The sequence below is a fragment of the Pochonia chlamydosporia genome, chromosome 1 (assembly GCF_001653235.2).
Source record: "Pochonia chlamydosporia 170 chromosome 1, whole genome shotgun sequence".
Lineage (NCBI taxonomy): Eukaryota > Fungi > Ascomycota > Sordariomycetes > Hypocreales > Clavicipitaceae > Pochonia > Pochonia chlamydosporia.
In genome coordinates, this window is record NC_035790.1 from 6,834,953 (window position 1) to 6,858,743 (window position 23,791).

A 23,791-nucleotide genomic window follows, 5' to 3' on the forward strand; every position below is an offset into this window, starting at 1 on the left:
ATGCGTGGTGAATTTAGTTGAGGAAGCAAGCCTCACATTTCTTGTAAAGAAATGACAGAGAATCAATCCGAGGTTCGGGAGCAAATACCGCTTCTCATGGCTCCAAGTTACCTAGCCTACACGTATTACCACGCAACCCCAGTCTTCAAGAAGTTGACATTTGAGCTCGCTTTGGAAAGTGCCCATCTGCCACGGAATGCCACAGGCCATGGGCAGCATAATCTCAGCACTCTCGTTTCACATGGATGCGAGAAGGAGTTGCTTCGTTTGCCATGCTTTTTTGGCAACTGAAGCATTTAAATGGACCCCTGCCAAGAGCCAGGAGAAGAGTTGACACCACTGACCTCCATTGACCAACCCCAGCCCCCTGCTTTTTACCATGCACTGGCTGAACTCCAGCTACCATTAATTCCTGCTAGCAGTACAATTAAACAGATGTAAGAAACGCAGTGTTGAATAGAGATATAGGAGAGTTTTATGTATTAAACGCCTAATAGCACAATTTTCCAATCAAACTGGTCAGTATATTTTCATTTTCTACTGGTGCTGATGCTCTATGCTCATCTCTCCTCCGTATGCACTATCACTTCTTATCTTGGGCTGGAGTCTGCGCAGAGCTCACCTGCGCAGCACAGGCACTGTTCACTGTTTGCCTGACCTAGCAGACCAGACTCGACTCATTTTCCCCTTGGCCTCACTTTCAACTCAGTTTGCCTGAATTGCTTTCTATTGCGCTGCACTTTTGGTTTTTCAGTTTCTCGGCCTTTTCTATTTCGCAAGATACCCGACCACCTAGTTCAATCTTTCACCTGTAAACCATCCTATTCTCCCCAGCTTGGGAGATTCACCCCTGCTCATCGTTTTGAGAATTCTCTTACAACAACCAAAGCACACTGGTGTGTTGTTTCAGCCAAAGAATCTCTGGTGATGGTATTCACATATACCGCATCTCATCGTTTTACAAGCCATGGCCACTGCAACTGTGCGACGACATCGTCGAGGGAATGGTAGTCGGCCTATTAAGCGCGATCCAGATTCCTCACTGACGGAGCCTTTTGAGCAAGAGGGACATGATGAACAAGATGCACCTTCGACTTTCAACTACGATGTGATATCGACACTGAATAACACTAGTCGCATCTCACGCCAGGAGAGATCCGATGCCCGTAAGTCTCATTCTCATTTCTTTATTATCAATTTTTTTCAGACAGATTTGACGCTGTCCCAACTCCGCTATTCATTGTTAACTCGTACAAAGCACCGCCTAGTGAGCGTAGCGCGGAGACTGGCCCTTTATTTCGAGAAGTTAGAAGTCGTCCCGTTGTAAATGACGTCCCCGTTGGAAGTCCCATCAGCAATCACGATGACAGCTTTTTCCATACATCGTTCCAAGACATCGGCAAGAAGCTCAAGGCTTGCAATGACACACTGGGCGAGCTGCAACAGCTAGGAGTGTCTCATGACGTGCAATTGCCGGAACTGGTCCTTGTTGGCGACCAATCTGCCGGCAAATCAAGCCTTATGTCTGGGCTGGCAAATCTAGATCTCCCTCGAAGTGAAGGGACTTGCACACGATGTCCACTGCATATCCGCGTTTCGCGAAACAGCGACTGGTCTTGCCGTGTTTGGCTCCGGAAAGAGTATTCCTTTGAGCCACCTGCTGACCGACCTATTGCCGAATCCGATGTGACAGATGCAGACCCCTTCTATCCTTGGAGAAAGCAAGCTGTCACAGCGGTACACGAGTTCAAAACTATGCAGGATAAGAGCCAAATCGAAGATGTTTTACGATGGGCCCAAATTGCTATTCTGAACGACGATAAGCCTCACGGCTTATTTATTCCAGGCTCTGGAGGAATTGCGATCAACACGCCGATTGAAGAAGCGGCCGCGGGGACTGTTGCCAAATTCTCCCCGAACGTCGTGGCTTTAGAGATCAAAGGGCCTGATCTACCTGATTTGTCCTTTTACGACATGCCGGGTATTTTTCAGAACCCAGCAGATGCCAAAGACGACTACTTGGTTAATGTGGTGCGCAATTTGTCTAGGGCGTATATTCAGCACCCGTCCGCCATTATCATTTGCTCCATGCCAATGAATAGCGATGCTGAAAACTCATCTACTTTTGGCCTTACTCGGCGCCTTGGGGCAACGTTGCGTACCATTGGTGTACTCACCAAGGCAGATTTGCTTCCAGAGGCTGGAAACCACGACCAGTGGCTCTCTATCATGAAGGGCCGTACGCACCACACAGGTCTGGGTTACTTTATCACCTCCCGCCCTCAAGGCAAAGACCTTGATGATCTAAAAAAGTGGGAGGAACTCATTTTTGAATCCCGCTCAATTGGGAATTGGCCCTCAGGCTTTCACGAATTCTCTGATCGATGTGGTGTTGAGAAGCTGAAGTCGTTTCTCTCTGAGCGACTGGGTGAAGAATTTGTCAAAAGGTAAGCCCGCAACAAGCGTGTTAAAGGGGGCCGCAGAAGCATTCTCGCTTTTTATTCCAGACGAGAGTAGTGCTAATTCGAGACAGCCTCCCAAACATCAAGCACAAAGTCAAAAGCCATTTAGACAAGATCAAGAAAGCGCTGGCGACTCTGCCCGAGCTGCCAGAGAATGTAGAGCTCGAGATTCAGACTGGGCTCATGACATTTGCAGACTCAGCACGGTTCAAGTTGGACGATTTTATGAGACACTTCAACACTTTGCCACGCAACTTCCGCAATTGCCTCCTTGACACCAAGCCCAAGTTTACACTGAAGGACCAATCTGACTTTCCCGTCTACGAAATTTCAGACGATGAATTGGACACAGCGTCTATTGCTACAGCGACAGCGACTACTACTCCAACAACAAAGAGGCGCACCGCCCCTGCAAACATAACCCCATCCAAACGTCCTCGACTGGACAACCATTTGAATGGAGCCTCATCTAACGGCCATATAAAGCCTGAGGAGCAGAACGGGCTTGCTCTTCGTGAGAGCAGTGCTATTCCTTCGCGGCTCCCTCCTCCACAAGCCAAAAAGGTTCTGTTTCCCGAACCTTTTGCAGAGTTTACCACTATCGGTCGCGGCTTCCGAACTCTTCGACAAGTACGAGAAGAAATTGAAGCAAAGATAAGGTCTGGGATGCCTGACCGTACTTCGGACGAAGTATACATCGATTTAGTAATCGAGTCAGTCCGGCCATGGAAAAAGCCCATGGATGCGTTCATCAAACAAGCCATGCGTGATCTCCAGACTGACTTAGAATCTACCCTCAATAAGGCCTTGGAAGGTCTCAAAAAGAGGTTTATCTACCAAGAAGCGAAAAGGCACTTGCGAAAGTTCCTTGAGGAACATCGCAGACAAACGGAGCATGACCTTGTTCTGCTCTACAACGACGAAACTCAACGTCTGCTTACTTTTAACGAGACTGCATTTAAGCAGTACAGGGATGAAGAACATATGGAGCTCACCCGGTTTCGACATTACATGCGGCTTAAGGCAGTCGGCCCTGATCCTGGTAAATATGTCCCCGGTGACCAACTTACCGAAGACAAACGAGTGCAAGATACCAAAAAACGAGATGCCGAGATGCTCAGACTTGGCCCGGATCAGTTCGCGCGGGAGATCGAGGTAGTGGCGTACGTTAGGGGGTATTACCGTCTCGCGGCCCTGCGCTTCGCCGATACCGTATCTCAGCGCATTATCTGTCGCATGATTCCCGCTATCCGGCGTGAACTGCCTTATTATTTGTCAGAAAAGCTCGGCATTCGTGGTCCTTGTGCAGCTAGTGTTTATGAGAGACTTATGGAAGAAGACGAGGCCACTGCAGCCAAAAGAGAGACGCTTAAAGTGGAAAAAGAGAAGTTTGAAAAAGCGTTGGCTAGCATCGAGCAGCTAGAAACTGGTGCCGCCACCGCGGCAAGCATGTCTAGCATGGCAAGCGTCAGCATGACCCAGTCGTCGACGCAGAGAATTGAGAGCGTGATGGATTTAGATGGTGGTGTTGAAGAGGACGAAGTGTAGCGACCCAACAATTGCGGCGGCGCAAAAGTGTAAGATTATTGTGTGGAGTGGAAAATTTGCTGTGCTATTTGGAATGATTATCGAGTGTTGGGCTGGACGATGGCTGGACACCTTTGGCTGAAGATATTGCCACAGGAAGGATATTGGTTGTTTGGAATTTGGAGCAGGAGTAAGCTGAATGCATGTGAACAAAATTTGCGAATAAGCGCAGCAGGCGACATGTACAAAATAACGAGGCGCCAATAGGCAAAATGGAACTCGAGTATTAGTTCCGTAAAATTGGAATTCTACAATGTTTTACTCTGATTTAAAACATGACAGCCCAACACTGTGAATCCTTATTCTCTCCAAACAAAACATGTGTGGCTTGCCAATAGTCAATAAATCCTGCGGCTCAAAGCTCAGCTAAGCGAAGAGATTGGAACTGTCTGTCAGAAACTTGTCAGAAACTTCCGAACCAAAAATGCTTCATTTCGGCCCGTACCACACTCTCTTGGCAACGAGTGCCTAGAGCACGCGTGGCGTGATGTACCACGGTCTCGATATTTCGGGAAATATGCATTCAGGCAAAATACAAGATCCGGGGCGGCTAGTTGCTGGGGTATGTGTGAGCGTGAGTGAGAGTGTGAGTCTCGGCATGCGAGGGTTTGGGGCGTCAGTTGTGGATGGGCGCCAATCAGATGATGAGAGTGGCGGATGGAACGTCCAAATGAGGTAGGCGGTTTACGGTGATGAAGATGTGGATGAGGAATAAAGATTTATGATGGATTAAGATGTTTGTGGGTTGGTGTGCTCCCGTAGTGCGCAGGAACTTGAAGGGTTGTTGGTGGAATAATCATGGGGAATGTCGGTCTTGGCTTGAAGCTGAGATCGATTCGTGAATATCTTGAAGGGCTTCCTTTCTTGAATCGAGGTAACTCTAGGGTCTCAGGGCCGAGAACCAGTCATGTCGGCTCAGCTTCAAATCGATAAAATATCATCACATCTGGTGTCAGAAACGGACACTCTTCTCAGCTCCAACACCGCCGAGGTCATGCCGGACAAAAGGGATGATATGGCGCTCTGATCTTCCAGAGTTAGCCTCGAAGAAAGAGACGAATCACCTTTCTCTTTACGAACTGACCTAGTCATGGTATGGGGGCCAAAGTTGGAGAGGCAAAGAAAGTGGTGTGGCGTTGTCCCCGCAAAGTTTGCTCAAAGGGAATCATGGGTGAGGAATGTCGGGCCGCCACTCCGGGGAGGATGAGAGGCGCGAATTGTATGATGAGTTTCTAGCTGGTTTTCAGGAGAGTTGTGTATCGTGCCTTTTTGAGAACGTGTGCCATACTTTTCAGGTCCTAAGCATAAGTGTTCATATGCATGGTGTTGTTGGTGCTCGTGCTCTCGTCTGTGTTACACGACTAAATTCTACTTCCGGAGCCTGGACATGTTGCCCTGTTCACAAGTTGGCTACTGCAGTCTGTAAATGCTGTCTCCTAATGTAAACTGCCCATTCGTCCAACAAATAAGGTAGCTGGTTCGCATACAAGTCGCATCACAATGTCTCACTCACACCAACCAGACATCACCAACAACTTTGCAAGGCAAGAAAGCATCGCCAACACAAGGCTTCACAAATGGGTGTTTTTACCCCAACTTTTTTTTTCTCCTCAGCTCATTCAAGCCCCTCTCATCCCCCATCCCCATGTCTTGAGTCTTTAGTGTACGGGGCAAGCTTCTAGTTTCAACCATCGGCGCCACAAACGACAACGCACCCCTGACAGCCATGCCCTTTTTTTGCTCTTTTAACAATCGGGTTGTTTTCCCCGCGGCTAAATAGCCAATTTGTGTCATGGTATTCCTATGCCGCCCTGGGGATGTGAAATCCTGTACTACCGTTCTTCATGGTTCGCAGTTGTACAAGACGGAGTGGCTTGCATGAGGCTAGACACATGTTCCAGTTGTGACCACGTTCAACCCACCAATCGATTAGGGTAGTTTTGCAAACCTGATATTATTATTGTGACACTCGTGAACATGTAGCTGGTTAGGTAGCTCTTCCCGTCTTTCCGATTCCAACGTGTGTTACACAGTTCAGGGTCTAGGCTCAAGTCTCTTTTGGACTGATCCTGGCCCTGGGCAATGCATGGGCGCCCATGTCCAACTTCACGTTGTTGTTTTTTCTACCCTCAACACCATATTCTGCTCCCTTTTTTTTTTCTGTCTAGGTATGGGACGTGGCTAGTGAGGCGTTTTGCATTCATCCAAAGTGGTGTCAACCTCGTGAGCCGGGAGCCGAATCATACCCTGACATGGTCATCACGAACTTTCATATAAGTCCACGCTTTCTCCCCACAGAAACGGAACCCATCTCGACAAGCTTGGGGTTTCATCCATCCTCTTCTTCTTTCCTCTCTACTCAAGGAGCAACCTCACTGGTTCACTGGACTTGATACCACTTCCTACTCTGTACCGTCCAGCTACGAACGTAGCTCCAAGGTCATCATGGTTGGCCTCGCCGCCGCTGCTCCCAAGCAGCTCGTTCAGTCTCAGATCCAGGAGAACATCGACCATGCGCGTGCCGATGCGCCTCACTTCGAAAAGGTCACCTGGTACAGGGAGCCGCATCTGCGTAAGCTCTACACCCTGAGCATCTTCCTGCTCGTGGCGTCTGCTACAACCGGCTACGATGGCATGATGGTGAATACCTCGCAGCAGATGGATAAGTGGAAGGAGTACTTCCCCGAGTCCAAGGATGACAACAAGTTGGGTATTTTGATCAACATGTTCAACATTGGTTCCATTATCGCCTACTTTATCTCGCCTTACATGGCGGATAACTTGGGGAGAAAGCCAACTATTATGGTTGGGTGTGTCATCATGATTATTGGTTCTTGCATTTCGGCCTTTTGCAATGGATACGGAAGTAAGTGTTATGATCATGGCAGACGTGAAAATCTTGGTCTGGATGCTAATTCGCACCATCAGTGTACATTGGCGGTCGATTCATTCTCGGTTTCGGCAACTCCTTGGCCCAGATTTGCTCGCCTATGCTCTTGACCGAAATCTGCCACCCGCAGCATCGTGGACCGTTGACCACCGTGTACAACTGTCTGTGGAACTTGGGGTCTCTGAGTAAGTTCTTCTTCTTCCTTTACCGGAATACTTGAGTAAGCTAATTTTCTACAGTCGTTTCCGTTGTCGGCTGGGGCACTGCTTCCATCACAAACGACTGGTCTTGGCGATCCATCACTTTCATCCAAGCCGTTCCCTCCATCCTCCAACTGGTTGGTATTTGGTGGATCCCCGAGTCTCCTCGTTTCCTCGTAAACAAGGACAAGTCGGAGCAGGCCCTTGAGATTCTCGCCAAGCATCACGGCGGTGGCGATGCCAACAACGCAACTGTTCAGTTCCAGTATCGTGAAATCAAGGAAACCATTCAGGCCGATCGCAACTCCAAGAAGGCCTCCAGCTACATGGACTTCTTGAGGACCAAGGGCAACCGTTGGAGATTGGCTATTATTATCTCCCTCGGTATTATTTCGCAGTACTCTGGCAATGCTTTATTCTCTAACTACATCGACATCATCTACGAGGGTGCTGGTATCAAGGAGCAGAACAAGAAACTTGCTGTAAGAATATCAATGCCTGCTCTTTTGTCTCATCTCCCTTATTGAGAAATTGCATACTAATATGGCATAGCTGACCGCCGGCAAAACCATTCTCGATCTCATCATCTCCATCAGCGCCGCCTTCACCGTCGACAAAATCGGTCGTCGCCCACTCTTCCTCACAGCCATTACCGGTATGGTCGTCTCCTTCATCTGCTGGACTATCGTTGGTGCCGTCTACGAGAACTCGGGTGTCCCAACCCCCCCAACTGCCGACGCCCCCGCCGGCGGAACCAAATACACCAACGCATCCGCTGGTTATGCCCAGATCGTCTTTGTCTGGTTCTTCGGCATCTTCTACGACATTGGTTTCTCCGGCCTCCTTGTCGCCTACACGCTTGAGATTCTGCCCTTCCATCTCCGAGCCAAGGGTATGACCATCATGAACATTACCGTGCAGGCTGTTCTTGCTGTTGGAAAGTATGTCCACAACCTCAAACTGCTACGTATTTGGAGACCAAACGTTGCTAACTTTAACCGTAGCCAAACCAACAAGCTTGCTTGGAACAACCTCCCCCACCACTGGAACTTTATGCTCTTCTACACCCTCTGGGACTTTTGTGAGCTCCTCTTCGTCTTCTTCTTCTACGTGGAGACAAAGGGCCCGACTCTGGAAGAGATTGCTCGTATTTTCGATGGCGACAATGCGGTTGTGCATATTGACTTTGAGCAGCTGGAGAAGGAGACGCAAATTGCTGCTATGCATGAAGAAGAGGTCCGCGAGAAGGCAGCATGATGTAAGGTATTCTGGGCTACATTGTGTACAAGGAGTTGAGCGGGAGCTGTTTGAGCGTTGGAGTTTATGTTCGTAGTGGGTAGTTTGAAGTACCTTTTTAATCGTGGCTTGGTAGAAACAGTGACTGCATCTTTCCAACTAGTTGAACTAATTCTAAACAAATCCCCAAAACTCTTGAATTGTCAAGTGGTATTGCGCAACTATTATATACTCCGTGTAGGTTGAGCCTCACCCTTGTGGAGTCAGTCGGGCCGATGCTTGAAAATCCACCTCAACAATCCAAGATACACATCCTTTCACAGACACCATTCAAACATCTCAACTCATACACAATTAATTCAATTTAAAGGAGCCGTCACACCGAAAATGTCTCAGAAAATCTGGCAGCGCAAGTTCGAAGCCGGGCTCGGTCTGGAAAAGGCCCTCGCCGCGACCCGGAACCCCGGATCTCCGGTCGCCATCGACGGCCCGCCAAGTGAGGTGAGATGAGACATCTTTTGTCCGACGCCGAGCCGGGTGTCGGAAATGGTCCCGGCATTGATACATGCAGTCTTACCATTGTTTAAAAACGCTTTTCTAACGTCTCACGCAAACAGGTTGATACTCTTCTCAAAGCTGAAGTCGGTGGCGATGGCTTCACACTGACATCATTCTCAGCCCAAGATGCCTTGGAGTTGGGCCATCTGCTTCACGCCCGCCTCCTTCCATTCACTCCTTCTCGTCCCGCCCTCATCTCCATTAGTCTCGCCAACGGCAGTGTCGTGTATCAGAGTGCCACGGGATCGGGCATCACGCCGGACAACTCCGTTTGGGTAGCTCGTAAGCGGGCTACAGTGCTGCGCTTCGGCGTGAGCAGCTGGTTGATGGGTCGTAAGTTTGACGGCGATGAGGCCGCCTTTGCTACCAAGTTTGGACTGGGGCCTGAGAAGGCTGGCGAGTATGCTATTCATGGTGGTGGTGTGCCGATTAAGGTGCGTGGTGTTGAGGGCGTGGTTGCGGTTGTGGTTGTGAGTGGGTTGAAGCAGCATGAGGATCATGGAGTTATCGCCGAGGTTATCAGGGAGAATTGGGCCTCTATTGAGGGATAACTGTTCTATCCTCCTTTGAGATGTATGAGCCTGGTGATGAGGAATCTGTAAATATTGAGCATTTCTAAAAACTACTCGGTGGTGGTACAATGGCTGCGACGCCGTTCGTCTAATGAATTGGACAGAAATTCTCTATTCGGGTTCTCCTTCTGCCTCAGCCGCTTTTTCCAGTTTTTTGTTTTCTTGCGCCCTCTTGGCATCGCCCAGATATGTCTCGAAGAAACTCCAATCTGAGTCTCCAAGATCCATCAGTGCCTCCTGCATCTCCTCGGGTAGTGATTCCACAAACCGCTCCATAACATCCTTCATCATGGAATGAGCAAATACCATCGCTGCACCAGCAGCTTCAGCTTCATTGTTCGTCTCATTCTCAAAGCCAAAGTTCTCTCGTAGTGACTCGTAACCTGTATCGTTCCCAGAACTACCAAGAACGCTCTGCTTCCTACGTTCGTCGCTAGCACTGGGAAACCAACTTGAGATAAGCATCCAAACCGCCGTCGCGATTCTGTGACCGTAGACACTTGACCCAATGCCAGCATGACGAGCTATAAACCGCGACATCGAATCATCCCCTTGGCCAAAGAACTTGCGGATCGTATTATCTAACCTAATGAGCTGGCCATAGGTTCGAGGATACAGCTGTGCTTTTTCTTCGGTAATGTCATCTAACCGACGGAATGTCTGAGTTGGTCGTGAATATGGATGAGCCAGTCGCCACGCGTGCTCGCTGTCAGTAAAGCTTCGTAGCTGATTGAAGGTCGAGGGGAATATCCCAGGTGTCAGAGGAAGGGCTCTGGGATTAGTGATGGGCAGCTCAACGAGGCGAACTGTGACGGGATCATGTCCTGGTAAAGGGAAACGAAGGCCGTTTGACCGATCGCTCTCTGTAGTGAAGTGCAGTAATGATGGTCCCGTTAGCCGGAACATTTCGCAAAACGTTGATCCGGTGCAAGAGACGTAGTTGAACTTGGCATCGTGAGCTGGCGGGTTGGCATAGTGGTATTTTAATAATTCATTGAAGCCTTGGTCCCAGGCGTCCAAAAATAGCGATTCAGAACGCATTGGCTGTGCAGAGACATATACCCAATGATGCCACGGTTTTCCGCTGTCCAGCGGCGTCGTTTTCCGATAAAACACATTCATTTCGTTCAATTGCGCGAGACCTAATGTTTCGCTTGCTGGCGGATTGAGCAATCCCACCCGAGGATCAAACTTGGTCAAACCGACTGTGTCGTACCATTCAATTGACTCACGCAGCTGAGCAATGTGATACGGAGCTCGAGTCGCAGAGGCATTTCGCATGGCATTGTTGACTGTGAGGTATTCGTATACAGCTCGCCACGGTAAAGTCTCTGTTTGATGCGCATCGTACTGCCACAAGAAGAAACCGTTCAAGACTCCGATGATGAAGGGAAGAATCCAGATGGGTAATGTGGAAATCAAGTACCACCAAAGCAGCTTGAGTGTCCACCGGAGGAGCCTAAATGGGAGGCAAATGATTGACCATATCATTTTGGTGGATGAGAATTGTCCATGTCAAGATGAGATGGAATGAACTGCGATGGTGTCGTTTGTGGGTGTTGGTAGAAATAGGAGACTGTGAAAAAAGGAGCACGAAACGAGTCACGAATCCCTGCCTCAGTTGTCCAGACTCCAGACTCCAGACTCCAAAGTCCAGGCTTCTTCCAAAAAACTAACAGCGCCCCACAACGTATGATGTTGGTCGTACTTGATGGATTCATGTTGCACTGAGCATGCCAAGAGAACAAATCGGCCTGTTGTTGAAGCTGGAAACCGTCTGGTGGACGGCGGTAGACTATTTTAACTGATGCACCTTCCTGCCGAAACAGCAATTTTGTGTCAGGAAGCAAGATTGGCCATCTGGCGCAAAACCACCAGACATATCATTGCTAAGCCATATTAAAGTTCCCAGGTCACCGATTGCCATTTTGACCACATCAATCATGCCCTAGTCATATTGCTACTAGCAACCCAGGCCAAGTTGTGTCCAGTTGGGAAGATGACCCTCAACACTTGGTCCAGGACCCGGAATCAATTGGCACCAAGTCTGGGCAAAGATGACCATGGACGCATACTATTTAAGTAACCTCTCAATTTTCAAAAGTAGAACCTGAGGTCCAGCCAACTTAGCTCAGTCAACTTTTGACTGTGAGACATACTGTCGGATCGTCAACTCCGGATTTTGTCTCACTTTTTCTGCCATTTTGGGCAGTCAGCTGGAGCTGGTGAGTCCTGCAATGCACGTCAGCCATGCTTAAGCGGCGAGACCTGCATCGCCAACAGACCGGATGCTTAAAATGTTGCGAGGCTATTGGGTCATTTCGCTGGGGGACTTCCGGCTTGCATAAGTTGCCAAAAAGTGTCTGGTTGCACCATACTGTTTGACGCAACACAGTAACCAAACAAAGTTTGTCTTGTTGGATGCAGGCTTGTCATGGACAATTGACATGTCGGACGGCTTGGTCTTGGCTGCAATCTCACTCACATTGGTGTTGCCCTTCATCAAACTGACTTCAAAATGTATTGTATTCAATTAACTATAAAGAAAATATTAAATAAGACAGTTAGATGAACAGATAGAAGCCTGTACGGTGCATACCATCTTGCTATTAGTTTAGTAGCCCGTGTCTTCCCAAACGATTCTCATGTACCCATGACTCCCTTTTTTGTACGCATTGTTCCTTTATAAAGACAAAACCCCAGTGTATCTTACCACTTCATCAATGTTACTGGGGCGCGTGGCAAACGCCCCATGGACATAGGCTTCTGGGACGTGGTAGCCTGAGCAGCTCCGGTGCCATTGCCTGGTTGCAGAGTGACCAGAACCGTATTATAAACCGTTGCAACGCTTGTCGTGGCGTTGACAATAGGACATGGGATTCCAGACGATCCAGAGGCGGCCGGTGGGACGTGGTGTTGTCCGTTGCTGTGGCAAGGCTTTCCGCTGTGCTTCTTCTTGCAAGATGTTTCTCCAGTGAAGATGTTGATAATTATTATTTCAACATTGTCGCCACCGCCCCCAGCTACCGTCTTGGTCAAAGTTGAATAGTGGTCAACGCTCTGGACAACTGTCTGAACCTGAGGCGGTGCCGTGACAGTAGCTGGTACCGTTGTTGCAGGGCTCGGCTGCACAGTGACAACGACAGTCTTGGGCCCCTCAGCTTGCGGAGAGGGCTGCTGCGAAGAGCTTGCGGTAACAGTGACAACGCTCGGTGACTGCGGTGCCTCGGAAGACGGTAAGCCTTGGGTAACAGTGACAACACTTGGCAGTTCAGGTGCGTTGGATGGCGGAAGCCCCTGGGTCACCGTCACGACCGTGGCAACCTTGGTAGGCGGCTTCGCGTTGACTGTTACTGTCTGAGGCTCTGCTTGCTCTGGAGCTTCAGGTTGAATAGTCTTGGTGATAACAGACGGCTCGGCTTGACCTGCAGGTGACGAATTGCCTGGCACAACAGTGACAGTTTGAGGCTGAGACGGCTGCGACGGCATCGGCTGCGGCGACACAGTAACAACCACCTGGCTCGCTTCTGGTGGCATATTGGAAGGAGAATTGCCAGGTTGGGACACATAAACAGTGCTAGGTTCCGCAGTCACAGTCTTTTCGACCGTGACGGTTTGCTTGGGGGTCTCCTGAGCATTACTGACATAAACAGTCTGCGCAGGCTGTGTAACAGTAACTGTACTGGGTACATTGGTTTGCTGGCCGGGTGCCGGGCAAGGGCAACACTCGTTGGTGTTTTGTCGTGATATTAACCGGCCAAAGCGAGCCTCAGTCACAGAAGCCATGGACATGGCCAGCATGGCCAACGACAAGGCGCAACGCATTGTGAGAAACGGGATATGCGATGAATAGTGACTCCGTAGGTGGTTTGAAAGATGAATAGAAGGAGTTTTCGGGGACACAAATTCTGTAGTCAAATACTGTCACTCTCGATCCGAGCCGCGGTTGTTAGCTGTGACAAAAGGAGCCTCGACAACAGCGGCTGTCGCGGCCTTATATCCCATGGCGGCCAGTTTCCTTGGTCAGGCCAGGTCTTAATTCGCAGCAATAGCCCTTGATCTGCTTGCAATAAGTGCGGCGGTAGACAGTTACGACGAGAATGCAATGCCAATAAGAAGGAGGTCGAAAACCCTTGGAGGACTCACATTTTGCACAAGCGCAACAAACCAGCCTTGGATACGACAGCAACGGCTGTGGCAGGGCTACATTGCAGTACGACTGTCCTTGAACCTAATAAAGTGTAGTCTATAGCAAAGTATGAACACAATATGAAGAAGGGAGGGCACTACGGGCGGGCTGTGTCTCGCTTTGTTGGCTCCGGCCTTGCGTGGAGGGAAGGGCGTATATTGTCAAGGGTCACAAACAAAGGGGTTTCATTGCCTTGCTGAGTGCTCTCAGATATGCACGAAAACTATTTTATTGTTGATTAATAATTATGTGATGGTAGGGTAGTGCGTTTAAGATTGACTTCAGCAACTCTATGTGATAACTTGGGTGAGGAGATGAAATGAACATTGGAAATTCCAAGTTCCAGGATGCACAACAATTCCAACAGATAACGGTGCGATAACGACCACGCCAAATGGGTAACTCTTGGCAGGCACGACAATGGTGGGTCTTTCCGATGGAGGGCAACTCAGATGCGGGCCGTGATTTACCCGACCTCAACAACAAGAAAGGCTGTCAACTTGCTTCCAACCTGACCCACCTTAACTGAGCTTCTGGCACGAAAACGAAATCGAAGTAAAACCTCCTTCAGCTGGTCCGAGGATCGTTGTCCTTGTTGGTGACTGCGCATCCCTACCCATTCGCAGTACTCGTTACTGAGTATGATTGCGGATGTGAGTACGTCCATCTTGCGAAAACTCCTGGTAGCGAAGCGTCGTCCTTGCGGAATCCCCCTTCCAGCATGGGGATTTGCCAGTCTTGCTTAGGCCGGCGTGATAAGGACGACTATGTAGAGGTACGACGTTGCCCGTGGCCTCGGCCAGCCTACTACATCCGTATTCCGTGTGCTCACTTCATCTCTAGAGCGAAGAGAACCGACTCTTGTATGACGATGCCAATGGAATGCAGTATGGCAGTTTCAACGACCCCGCCATGAGCGGCGACGACACGCTGGAAGCACAACGCGAACACGAAGCCCTACAAAGGGTGGTAGCTAAAACTTCCAAGTCAGCATTGGCGAATAGCTACTCTTTCTTTGGAGGACCCTTACTAATGCTCTACATAGTAATATGGTGGATGTATTCGAGATTGGCCCTCAGGATTCCTCCGGCCGAGGCGGCACGTCTACTCCATTCGCCTACGCTGGACAGGGCGCCAGAGTTGCACGCTATCAACACTTGGTATCGAAACTAAGCACCGAAGACGACCCGTCTGCACATGGAGTCAAAGTGGACTGGCTTACCGACGACGACGATAATCTGGAACTGCAGAGTAACACCGCTGCCAGTATTAAAACCATTGATGAAGATGCCGTCGGTCCGCTTGTTGGCACCTTTGCAGATGCGGCAGCAGCCATGAATTAATGCCCAACCTTTCAAACGCCACATATCTTCTCATCCTTGGCTGTGTAATTTCTGTTCACTTCCCTGTCGTATACCCTATTTTCTTCTAGATTGGGTGCTCTAACGGCTATCTCTGGTACTCGTTTTTATAATATTTTGATCGGGGAGTTTGATACCTAGATGAAAGGAGAATTTGTTGTTGTATTCTTTTTTTCCTCATTTGTTCTCTCTCTTTTTTTTTTCTGTTCCAGCGGGGAATACCACGGACGCAATGATCCCCTTGGCTATCTGCGGCGACCGAGGCTAGTTGCGGACAAACTCTGTTCGATCCTCATTTGTCTTGTTAATACTTTCTACTTTTTGTTCTCGTTAACCTCTACTATTTTTTTTTTTTTTGGTTCAGGCAACGCGACGCAGGAGGGAGGGCCGGTCATTTATGTGTTTCAGTATGGATTAGGAGGATCCAAGTGTACAAAAAAAAGCAGTCATGATTTCAACAAACGAATGGCATTTATTTACTTGAACCAAACCGGATCGCGCCAGAGTATGGAGTACATCACAATCAGTCAAGCCAGGAACATCAGGCGGTCAGTGTGGATTCATAAGGACTTGCCAGCAACATCCATGTCAAATTGGCCACGAAATTTCTGCTCTTATCCCTGCCCCTGGATACCATGACCCCAAGATCACCAAAGAGTCTGGTCGGTCGCGGGGTGCTTGAGTCCCATGCAGACGACACTACGCCCTATTTCTACACCGCAAAATGAGCATGAGCCTTTAACACGTGCGCAGCCTCCTTGTGGAGTCGACAGGCTGATGAGCCGTCATCAATGCCCTGTCCCTGGAGCTGACCATTGGCTTCATTCTTCTCCGTCTTCGGCTCGCACCGTTTCTTTAGTTCCCAGGCCCCATTGAGGGGCGGCTACAGGGATCTTGCCGCACCTCTCACCAAGCCGCCGGGACGGCTCGCACAGTTGACCTCCTCATTCAATTGGGCATTGTTACCTACACTAGACAGTCAACCAAAGCAAGATCTCCAAATGGCACATGACACAAGTCAAATCCGGACATCGTTCGGCTGTCAGAGGTTGCCGTAGACGCCATTCCAGGTCAGCCACCGTACCAATCTGGACTGAAAAGGGGCCAAACCGGCTGGAAACGTCTTTGTCAGAAAAAAAAAGGATTGGTGGACTCCCACCCCTTGCTACTCAATGGCGTTGACCCAGACACGGCAATGGCAGTGACTTGACCCTGTCACTGATGGATATCGACAAGCCCTCAACAGCTCCACCCCTCTCGCAGCCAACCCGCAGCAGCTTCTCCAATACTTGTGCGTCTCTCAGCCGTCATGACCATATGACGGTGAGATAAAGTCGCGTCTAACGGCCGCAGTTGTGCTTTTCTGCATGATCAAGACCTCCCAGTGTCAGATTGATGCCAGATCTCTCCGGATTCCGAAGTGGCGGCATACGGCACACCAACTTCGAGGCGCATTTGCATTTTGCGCAGTTATGACACCAGTTCTGTGGAAGAAAATGGCAGAAAACTGGGTTATAGGTCCGATAAGCGAGAAATGGCACACACAGACACACACACACCGTTGTCTAAACACGCCCGCACACAGGCAGACGCACACACTCATTTACACACACACACAATAAGGAGTGCATACATCCATACATCAACGAAACAGCAAACCGTTCACAAGCCCCGCGGCTTGCGAGTGTTAAAGCAAGTTTGGTGTCCAGCGGGAGGGGTCATTGGCGACCCTCCTTTTGCAGTTGTGTAGGGCATACCTCGATCCACCACAAGCCTTGGAAACGGCGTCTCCGATGGTGCGCAGGCTATTCTACACCTTGTCTAGCTGTCGCCGCCACCAATGGTTGTATCCTTGGGGAGTCGCTGCTGCTGCTTCCTCATCAGTCCACAACGCACCTACACTAGCTCATGCTCAGTGAACGGTCCCCAGAACCAGCCCCAAGGTGTCTAATGACGATCTGGCTTCAAGGTACCTAGGTAGGTAACACACTGTCCATTTCTTTCAGCACAAGTTGCTTGATTCCCGGAAGAAGGGTTGAGATCAGAAGTAGTCTACCACCACAGCACCACAAGGAAGGCGTTCGGCACAGATTTTCGTCTCCCGTGGTTGACAATAGTTAGGTATCTAAAAACTAAGGAATGAAACGTTTCTCAGGTGCCTTCGAAGTGCTACCCGCCATCAATTCTTGACCGCCCAACGCCAGATGCCCACACAGTACATACAATGAAAACGCTTGATCTAATGCGTCTCTGGTCCTTCTTCCGGAAGGTTGTTTCCGTTATCGCCGATTAACTCTCCTGTCGAGAAAGGGCCCAAAAAAATTGAAGAAATGTGAAATACAGGATATATTACGGTTATCCCTACCGTCGTCGTGTTCGGAGCTCAGCGACGGGCAAGACAGAACACGCCTGCCAAGAGCTGGCAAATTTCTTCAGCAACTCGCTTTCGGCCATCATTCCGGGTCTCGGCCGCTGTCATGTCGCCATCTTCTTTCTACCCGTGTTTGCAGAATTCGTCTTGGTGCTTTCGACGTGTCGATTGGCGTGGTGTCATGTCTCCCGTCTTTCTATTTGGTTCATAATACTCGGAATCAATCTATCGTTTTCTTTGAAGTAAGACAAGGGTCCTTCCCCTTGTCCGTCCCTGGCTTCGTCACTGAACACACATTGATTAGCCACAGTTCCATTCTGCCCCCAACTCTTTCTCGAAGAAACCCCTCGTTTACGATGCAGTTGACACCTTTTGCCCATCTCCTGGCGCTTCCCCCAAAGGCAATTGCCCTCAACTGGAAGGGCTGACTTGTTTCATACCTGACCAAGCGACTGTAGTCTGTGTTCGTGCTCTTCGCGCATCCGGTGGATTTGGCCATACACATCTTGCATTTCTCCGCATGTTCGTTCTATCGTTGCATTTCGATTCCCCTCTCGTTGCCAGCGCTGTACATCCCGATACATTTTGTCATATCGACGTTGCTTCTTCTCCATATCGTGGCACAGCTTACACACGTCCCTCTCTACCTTTGTCTCGTACACAAGCTTAAGCCCACAAGTCTCCCCCATTCGATACTCCTTATTGCACTGCTGGCGGAAATGTCCCCAGCGCCAATAACCACAGCTCCAGCGTGTCTGATCAAAGTAGCACATGGTCGAAGCATCGGCCAGCGGCACACAGCGGGCCGAGGTGAGAGGGGGCGAAGAAAATCTGCAGAGCCGCCAACACATTGTCAGTCAGCCGGTGAGCCTGCAAATGGAGTCTGGTTCGAGTCCCTTTGATTCGAATGTCCCCCGGGACAGCAAACTGGGGCAATCTTTTGCCTGCTCCCGCCCCAGTCTAGTGGTTGTTCCATTGGCTCGTCGTCAAGCATTGCCATGATCTACATGGCAACAACGAAATGCGTGAAAGTAGAACTCACCAAGCCCTTTTAGCCTCGACAGCCTGGCTATGCTATCAACACGATTTAGGCCACGCAAACACAACACAGACCCCCTTGCCAATTCGTTCGTCTAGTCGAAACAGGCGTATACCTTCCACGACATTCGTGTCTTTCTCCTCACTGTGATGAAGATTGGCGTCCGATGGCCCCTGATATTGGTGAGTAGGTTTATCAATTGGAATCGTCAAAGGGGGATACACATGCTAACTTATACTTATTCGACTGCAGCCATTCACCACTTCACCTTCGCCCTATCTTCCTTCATGCCACGCTCTATAACTCAACAACAGTGGGACTGTTCCATAACCAACGAGTACTTTTTACGCACGGCAGCCAACGACATCGTCACCATCGAGTTGCTTCCTGCGGGATAAAGAGGCCTGGATACGTGGATTGGGTATCCTTACCTACTGCCCCATATACTGCACCCATCATCATGCACGGCATACACGCCCCTAGGGCATCTACGCCGTCTACGCCCCTCCATTGTAAGCCCCCCTGGCAGCAAGGGGAGTGACAAGTTCCTGGCTGGAGGAGGGGGCTGTCCGCCATAAAAGGTTCATATTTTATTTCCACGAGTCCCGGTTGCATCAAGTACCTCCAGAAAGCCCAGAACATACCTTGAGTGCCCAATCGTCTATGCCATCTCTCTTGTCAAACAGCCCCAGTTTGAAAGAGTGGGCGGGCTTAGCTTCAACGGCACAACGGGCTCTCTACAGTGCCACGTTGATCAGGCCTCAAAGACGGTCTCTAGGGTCTACAGAGTACAAAAACAGAAATCGGTTGTCCCCCCACATAGGCCAGGAGCAAATATCCAAAGCGCGGGCCTTCCAAATAGACGGGTTGAGTGTTCCGAGGGAAACAGTGGCTCGTTTCTTTTTCAAAATCCACCGTCTGTCAAGCTCACCAAGTGACAACACAAACTCTCATGCTTTTTATTCACTGGGGGCCATCATGCTGTGGCACGTATTTCATGATTGGGCATTGAATTCTTTCTTCCTCTTAGGCCCTGATCTCATTCGGTTGCAAGACGACCGACACCGACTGGCATTGCATGCACGATGCATGGTCCACACTTGGTCATGACATTTCCAGTATTCCAGGTGTTCTTTCCCGCTGCAGGTTTTGCTTAGGCCTCTGCCTCGTCGGCCATAAAAACAATGGTGACCAGATCTGCGGCCGTGTGGGGTTTGTGGTTCGTCCCGAAGACGGACAAGTGTCAGCAGCCAAGGAAGCCTGGTCCTCTCGAACACCAGTTCAGTCGTGAAATTTTCGGTGTATACCGGGGACGTGGTTCGACTTAACTGCCCCTGGTAAAGTTTCCATTCGGCTCGGACTGTGGGAATGCCGCTGCAGATTCCTCAAGCGCCATATGGCCCGGCCTCAGGTCTCGTTTCGTTGTACAACGTCTTTTCTCTCTCCTCTTCTCGGATTATTTTCTCATTTTGACACCTTTGTTTGATTTCTTAGAGTCCATCTAGGTGACCTCGTCGAAGTCTCAACCAAATTGCAATGCAGCAGAGAGGGGAGGGGCAGAAAGGATGCCGTTATTGGGGCCATACGCCATCGACTTCCCGCCATGGTGACCTAACTCTTCTACTATCTCCGCAAATTATGAGAAGCGTCCTATATAACACATTGAAATTTGTTATTCACGCTCAATTTTCCTTCTCTTTGTTCTTGGTGTATCGTATCAAGGTCTGGTTCTGCGGGAACGCTACTCCTGACGTGCATACTGGTCGGCAGTCGGTGCTGGTCACCACATAAGCCACTTCTGCGACAGAGTTCATGGGACCTGGGACCATAAGTCACTTTCTATGACATCTTACTTGCTCATGAAATGTATCGACAGTCGAGAAACCGGGTATCTACTTCGCCAAGCCACCATGATGACCATCATTCCGGAAAGATTATCATACTGGGGGTGAATGAGGGGGCGGAAACATGACTGAAATTCGCGCCAACGGTACTACCAAAATTGAGAGACAAAGAGGCAAATGGGGTACATTTCATTAAAATTTCCCCGTGCATAATTACCAACTCACATGAAATGCATTGACCCTAGCAGAAGCAGACTGGATTGCAAGACCCTCCCGGCCGAGGGACAATGAACATCATCGACAGGGGATCAGGGAACAGGGAAGACGCAGTGAAGGCTCCGACCTTACTACTTTCTCCTCCCAAGGTCTGCCTACCTACGACCACAAGAGAGATGGGGGAGGGGTGGAGATTGCGACGAAGAAAAGCCTTGTCGACGTGGCAGTGGTCGTCTGGAACCGGAACGATAACCCAGAAACCGCATTGCATCCAGGTTTAAAGAGCCTACAAGCCATGATGGGCATGGATACTTATTGAGCTCAAATTTGCACGGCCGTGGTATACTGTCCGTTACCAGTTAGGGTCTAACATGTCTCATTCTTCCTGTTAGACTTCATATCGGCTGTTGCTCCGAGTCTGCCAACTCAACACATGGCAGTTGAATCACCGGCGCATTGTGGCGACAAGGTTGTGCATCGAGGGTGCCAATAGTCACACCGGTTGAAAGTAATACCCACAATCATTTCGAGTAAGTGCTCCAGCTACCGTGGTCAACGTACAGATGGGGAACCGGTGGTCGAAGTTCCGCGGTTAAGCAAATGGGTGGCATCCGGTGTCCCCATCATTAACCAGGGGCAGAAACTTCACATGCGGAGTAGTCGACCATTCCAGAGGATCAGTAACAATGTGGTACGATTCAGGACAGCGGATGCGAAGGGAGGTTCGACACTCCTCGAGTTCGTACCATAGAGGACAGACCCAACCCGTAACAAAGCCCACAGAGCACCTCGTCCGCTACTTCTTTCACTCAGTCATTCAAACCTAACAGTTGATACGAATTTATACCTGACCACGTACACCCAATTGATAGAGCTTCCCGATCTAGGTCCTGGCTTGTTTGTCTCCAGATCTCAGACATGCAACTAAGCAGAGAGCTTTCTCGAAGCGCCACATTGACGGAGATGAACGCCCGAAATTCAACAGGATCCTCATGACGAAATCGCAAGGTGAATCACGGATATGACAGTTAAATCTCGGCCAGATTTCAGTGGTGGTGTCTGGTGTTTTGCTCTTATAGCAGCAGCTCCGTGCAGAAAACCGAACCAGATCCCTGGTTGCAGAACATCGGTCGCGCCCCCAACGCTATGAACATGAATTGACTGGTACATCTTTTTGGTTTTCGTGTATTCCAGCTCAGTATTCAATGCTCGAGAGCGCGCCTATATCGAGCTTTCCACATAGCAGCACCTGATCCTTCGGATTTCGTGGTCTGGGCTGGGGCCTGCATCTCATGGAAATCAGTGTCGGACCGTGGTCAGCACAGAGCCTCGACGGGCGCTGCCACTACTGCAAGAGTCCCTGCAGAAAAGAAAGTTTCGGCTGGCCATTTTGAGAGACGGTTAGCCTACTGGATTCTTACCGTGTGGCAGTGCAATCATCTCACTATGCCAGTCGTGATCTTGGCGACTTGCTGCACATGGTCAAGCACGAAACAACACCTGGTCCAGGCTATGGGCTCTCCTACAGACTACGGAGCACAGCTGCACTGAGGGTCATCAATTAGCGACAAGTAATGCCAGGACAAAGGCCAGGCCGCCGCTTGCAGTCCTGCAACAATGATCGCTGCGACTAGTTACCTGGGGAGAACGGCTTTGCAACATCATGACGTAGGAGGTTAAGGGCACCCTTGCCTTAACGGTTTGGGCGGTTTTGTTTTTGTCATGGCAAGCAAGCCATTTGAGACCAAGTGGTTCTCGCCACGGGCCCGTTTCATCTAACGACCAGAAAAAAATTGCTGGTCCCCGCCGGCCCGTCCCGTTTGATCGAGATTCCATCCAGGTAAGGATCAACAGGCCCTTGCTGAATTGGCTCTGACCTGCTCCGTAGTCAGAGCATTTCATTGCTTTCGTCGGGTCCGGCCACGCAGGTTGAAAACTGGGCTTTGACCTGGCAAAGAGAGAGGCACGGTCAAAGACGTGAAGTTGTGGCCGCGCATCACAGCCGCGGTTTCAAAGCAAATAAGCGTGTGGTACTCCTTAATGACTCCATACGGAATTGCGGGATGCAGTTGGCAGATTTGGGGTTACACAGACGAAGCTAATAAACCAGCTCCTTCGTACGGAAAGGTGGTTGTCTTGATTGATATCCACACGTTGCCACACCACCAGGACAGGCCAACGCCAACCAGCCATGAGCCAGAGCCAACGCCAACGCCAAAGCCAGAGCCAGAGCCAACGCCAATGCTATCGACCCTTGATCCTGGATGTGAGCGCCACATCGTACTTCGGGTGGTGGCTGATTGCATACCCGCTCCGGTTGCAATACCGCACCCTTACCACTCCTCGGGCTGGAAACGGCATCAACAAATGCGGATCCGTGCATGAGATCTGAGGTGAGGCTCAAAGATTCAACTGAAGGGAATGAGGGAAAGGGGACAAAAGCCATAAAAAGACACGAGGCTCGGTATGCAAAGCCAGTACCATGACACACACAGCTATGCCCCGTTTGTCTAGCAACCCAACAAACAACCAAGCTTGACAGGCAAGCAAGTCTGGCTCGAAGTGGCATTGCATCGCACTGCACCAGGGATTGGGACTGAGACTGGGACTGGGACTTGCACTGGGAGGCTTCTGTGCCTTAAGTCCAATACTGCCACTGGACTACGCATCTTGCATTTGACGTGCATTTTGGCATAGAAGCACCTGCCAGTGAGACACGACGTTGATCATGTTCAAGTCCAATCAGAAGGGAATGCCATTTTCGAGACCAAAGAACGGCCCCCAACATTTTGTCTTGCCTTTAGTTTTCGACACCTACGTGCAACGGAACGCATACTCTCATGACTCGACTGGGCCCTTGTTTATTTTGCGAATCTATTGGTTTTCCGTATCCAGATGCATAGGCGCGCTGATGATCCATCTATTTCAAAGCAATGTGGCATGCCAGTTCGACGTCTTCCCACACTGATTGAAGCCTTGACTTTGAGCAGCAGTCCCGTTACAAAAAAAGCAAAGGGTTCTAATTCTGGTACTGTGTCAAATGGCGCTAACGGGTCCAGAATACGGCATATTAAACTGTTCAGCTCCTTCTATAGCCACATCTTTGGACCAGGATCAACATGACGCCGCTGGATATGCCTTGTCTTGTGGCGTGATGGGGTCCAATTCATTCAGCAGAGTGCCATCCTCGCAACCATCTCAGTACTGCAATGAATAACACACCTAGCAAAGATCAAATAAAATGTCCGGATCCTTTTCTTTTTTTC

The 23,791-nt window shown here is 49.8% G+C and overlaps 7 protein-coding genes across 7 annotated transcripts; 5 read left to right on the forward strand and 2 right to left on the reverse strand.

The window, feature by feature from the left end:
- Positions 1 to 51: 51 nt before the first annotated feature.
- Positions 52 to 291, forward strand: VFPPC_15435 (hypothetical protein; the record flags this gene model as incomplete). The annotated part of the gene is made up of 1 exon (XM_018293188.1): positions 52 to 291. The coding sequence occupies one exon, from the start codon at positions 52 to 54 to the stop codon at positions 289 to 291; it is 240 nt and encodes a 79-aa protein (XP_018150346.1).
- A 676-nt stretch (positions 292 to 967) lies between these two features.
- On the forward strand, positions 968 to 4,010 carry VFPPC_01805 (dynamin family protein; the record flags this gene model as incomplete). Its single annotated transcript, XM_022428240.1, has 3 exons — positions 968 to 1,166; positions 1,259 to 2,447; positions 2,534 to 4,010. The coding sequence occupies 3 exons, from the start codon at positions 968 to 970 to the stop codon at positions 4,008 to 4,010; spliced, it is 2,865 nt and encodes a 954-aa protein (XP_022284760.1).
- Positions 4,011 to 6,494: 2,484 nt separating this feature from the next.
- Positions 6,495 to 8,396, forward strand: VFPPC_01807 (MFS hexose transporter; the record flags this gene model as incomplete). Its single annotated transcript, XM_018281574.1, has 5 exons — positions 6,495 to 6,915; positions 6,978 to 7,124; positions 7,179 to 7,621; positions 7,692 to 8,080; positions 8,144 to 8,396. The coding sequence occupies 5 exons, from the start codon at positions 6,495 to 6,497 to the stop codon at positions 8,394 to 8,396; spliced, it is 1,653 nt and encodes a 550-aa protein (XP_018150348.1).
- Positions 8,397 to 8,762: 366 nt separating this feature from the next.
- On the forward strand, positions 8,763 to 9,484 carry VFPPC_13159 (hypothetical protein; the record flags this gene model as incomplete). The annotated part of the gene is made up of 2 exons (XM_018290936.1): positions 8,763 to 8,876; positions 8,993 to 9,484. The coding sequence occupies 2 exons, from the start codon at positions 8,763 to 8,765 to the stop codon at positions 9,482 to 9,484; spliced, it is 606 nt and encodes a 201-aa protein (XP_018150349.1).
- Positions 9,485 to 9,616: 132 nt separating this feature from the next.
- VFPPC_01808 (hypothetical protein) lies at positions 9,617 to 10,996 on the reverse strand (the record flags this gene model as incomplete). Its single annotated transcript, XM_018281575.1, has 1 exon — positions 9,617 to 10,996. One exon carries the CDS (start codon positions 10,994 to 10,996, stop codon positions 9,617 to 9,619), a length of 1,380 nt encoding a protein of 459 aa, XP_018150350.1.
- A 1,218-nt stretch (positions 10,997 to 12,214) lies between these two features.
- On the reverse strand, positions 12,215 to 13,330 carry VFPPC_01809 (hypothetical protein; the record flags this gene model as incomplete). The annotated part of the gene is made up of 1 exon (XM_018281576.1): positions 12,215 to 13,330. One exon carries the CDS (start codon positions 13,328 to 13,330, stop codon positions 12,215 to 12,217), a length of 1,116 nt encoding a protein of 371 aa, XP_018150351.1.
- A 1,085-nt stretch (positions 13,331 to 14,415) lies between these two features.
- Positions 14,416 to 15,037, forward strand: VFPPC_13160 (late endosomal/lysosomal adaptor and MAPK and MTOR activator domain-containing protein; the record flags this gene model as incomplete). Its single annotated transcript, XM_018290937.1, has 3 exons — positions 14,416 to 14,469; positions 14,538 to 14,680; positions 14,740 to 15,037. 3 exons carry the CDS (start codon positions 14,416 to 14,418, stop codon positions 15,035 to 15,037), a joined length of 495 nt encoding a protein of 164 aa, XP_018150352.1.
- Between the last annotated feature and the right edge of the window lie 8,754 nt (positions 15,038 to 23,791).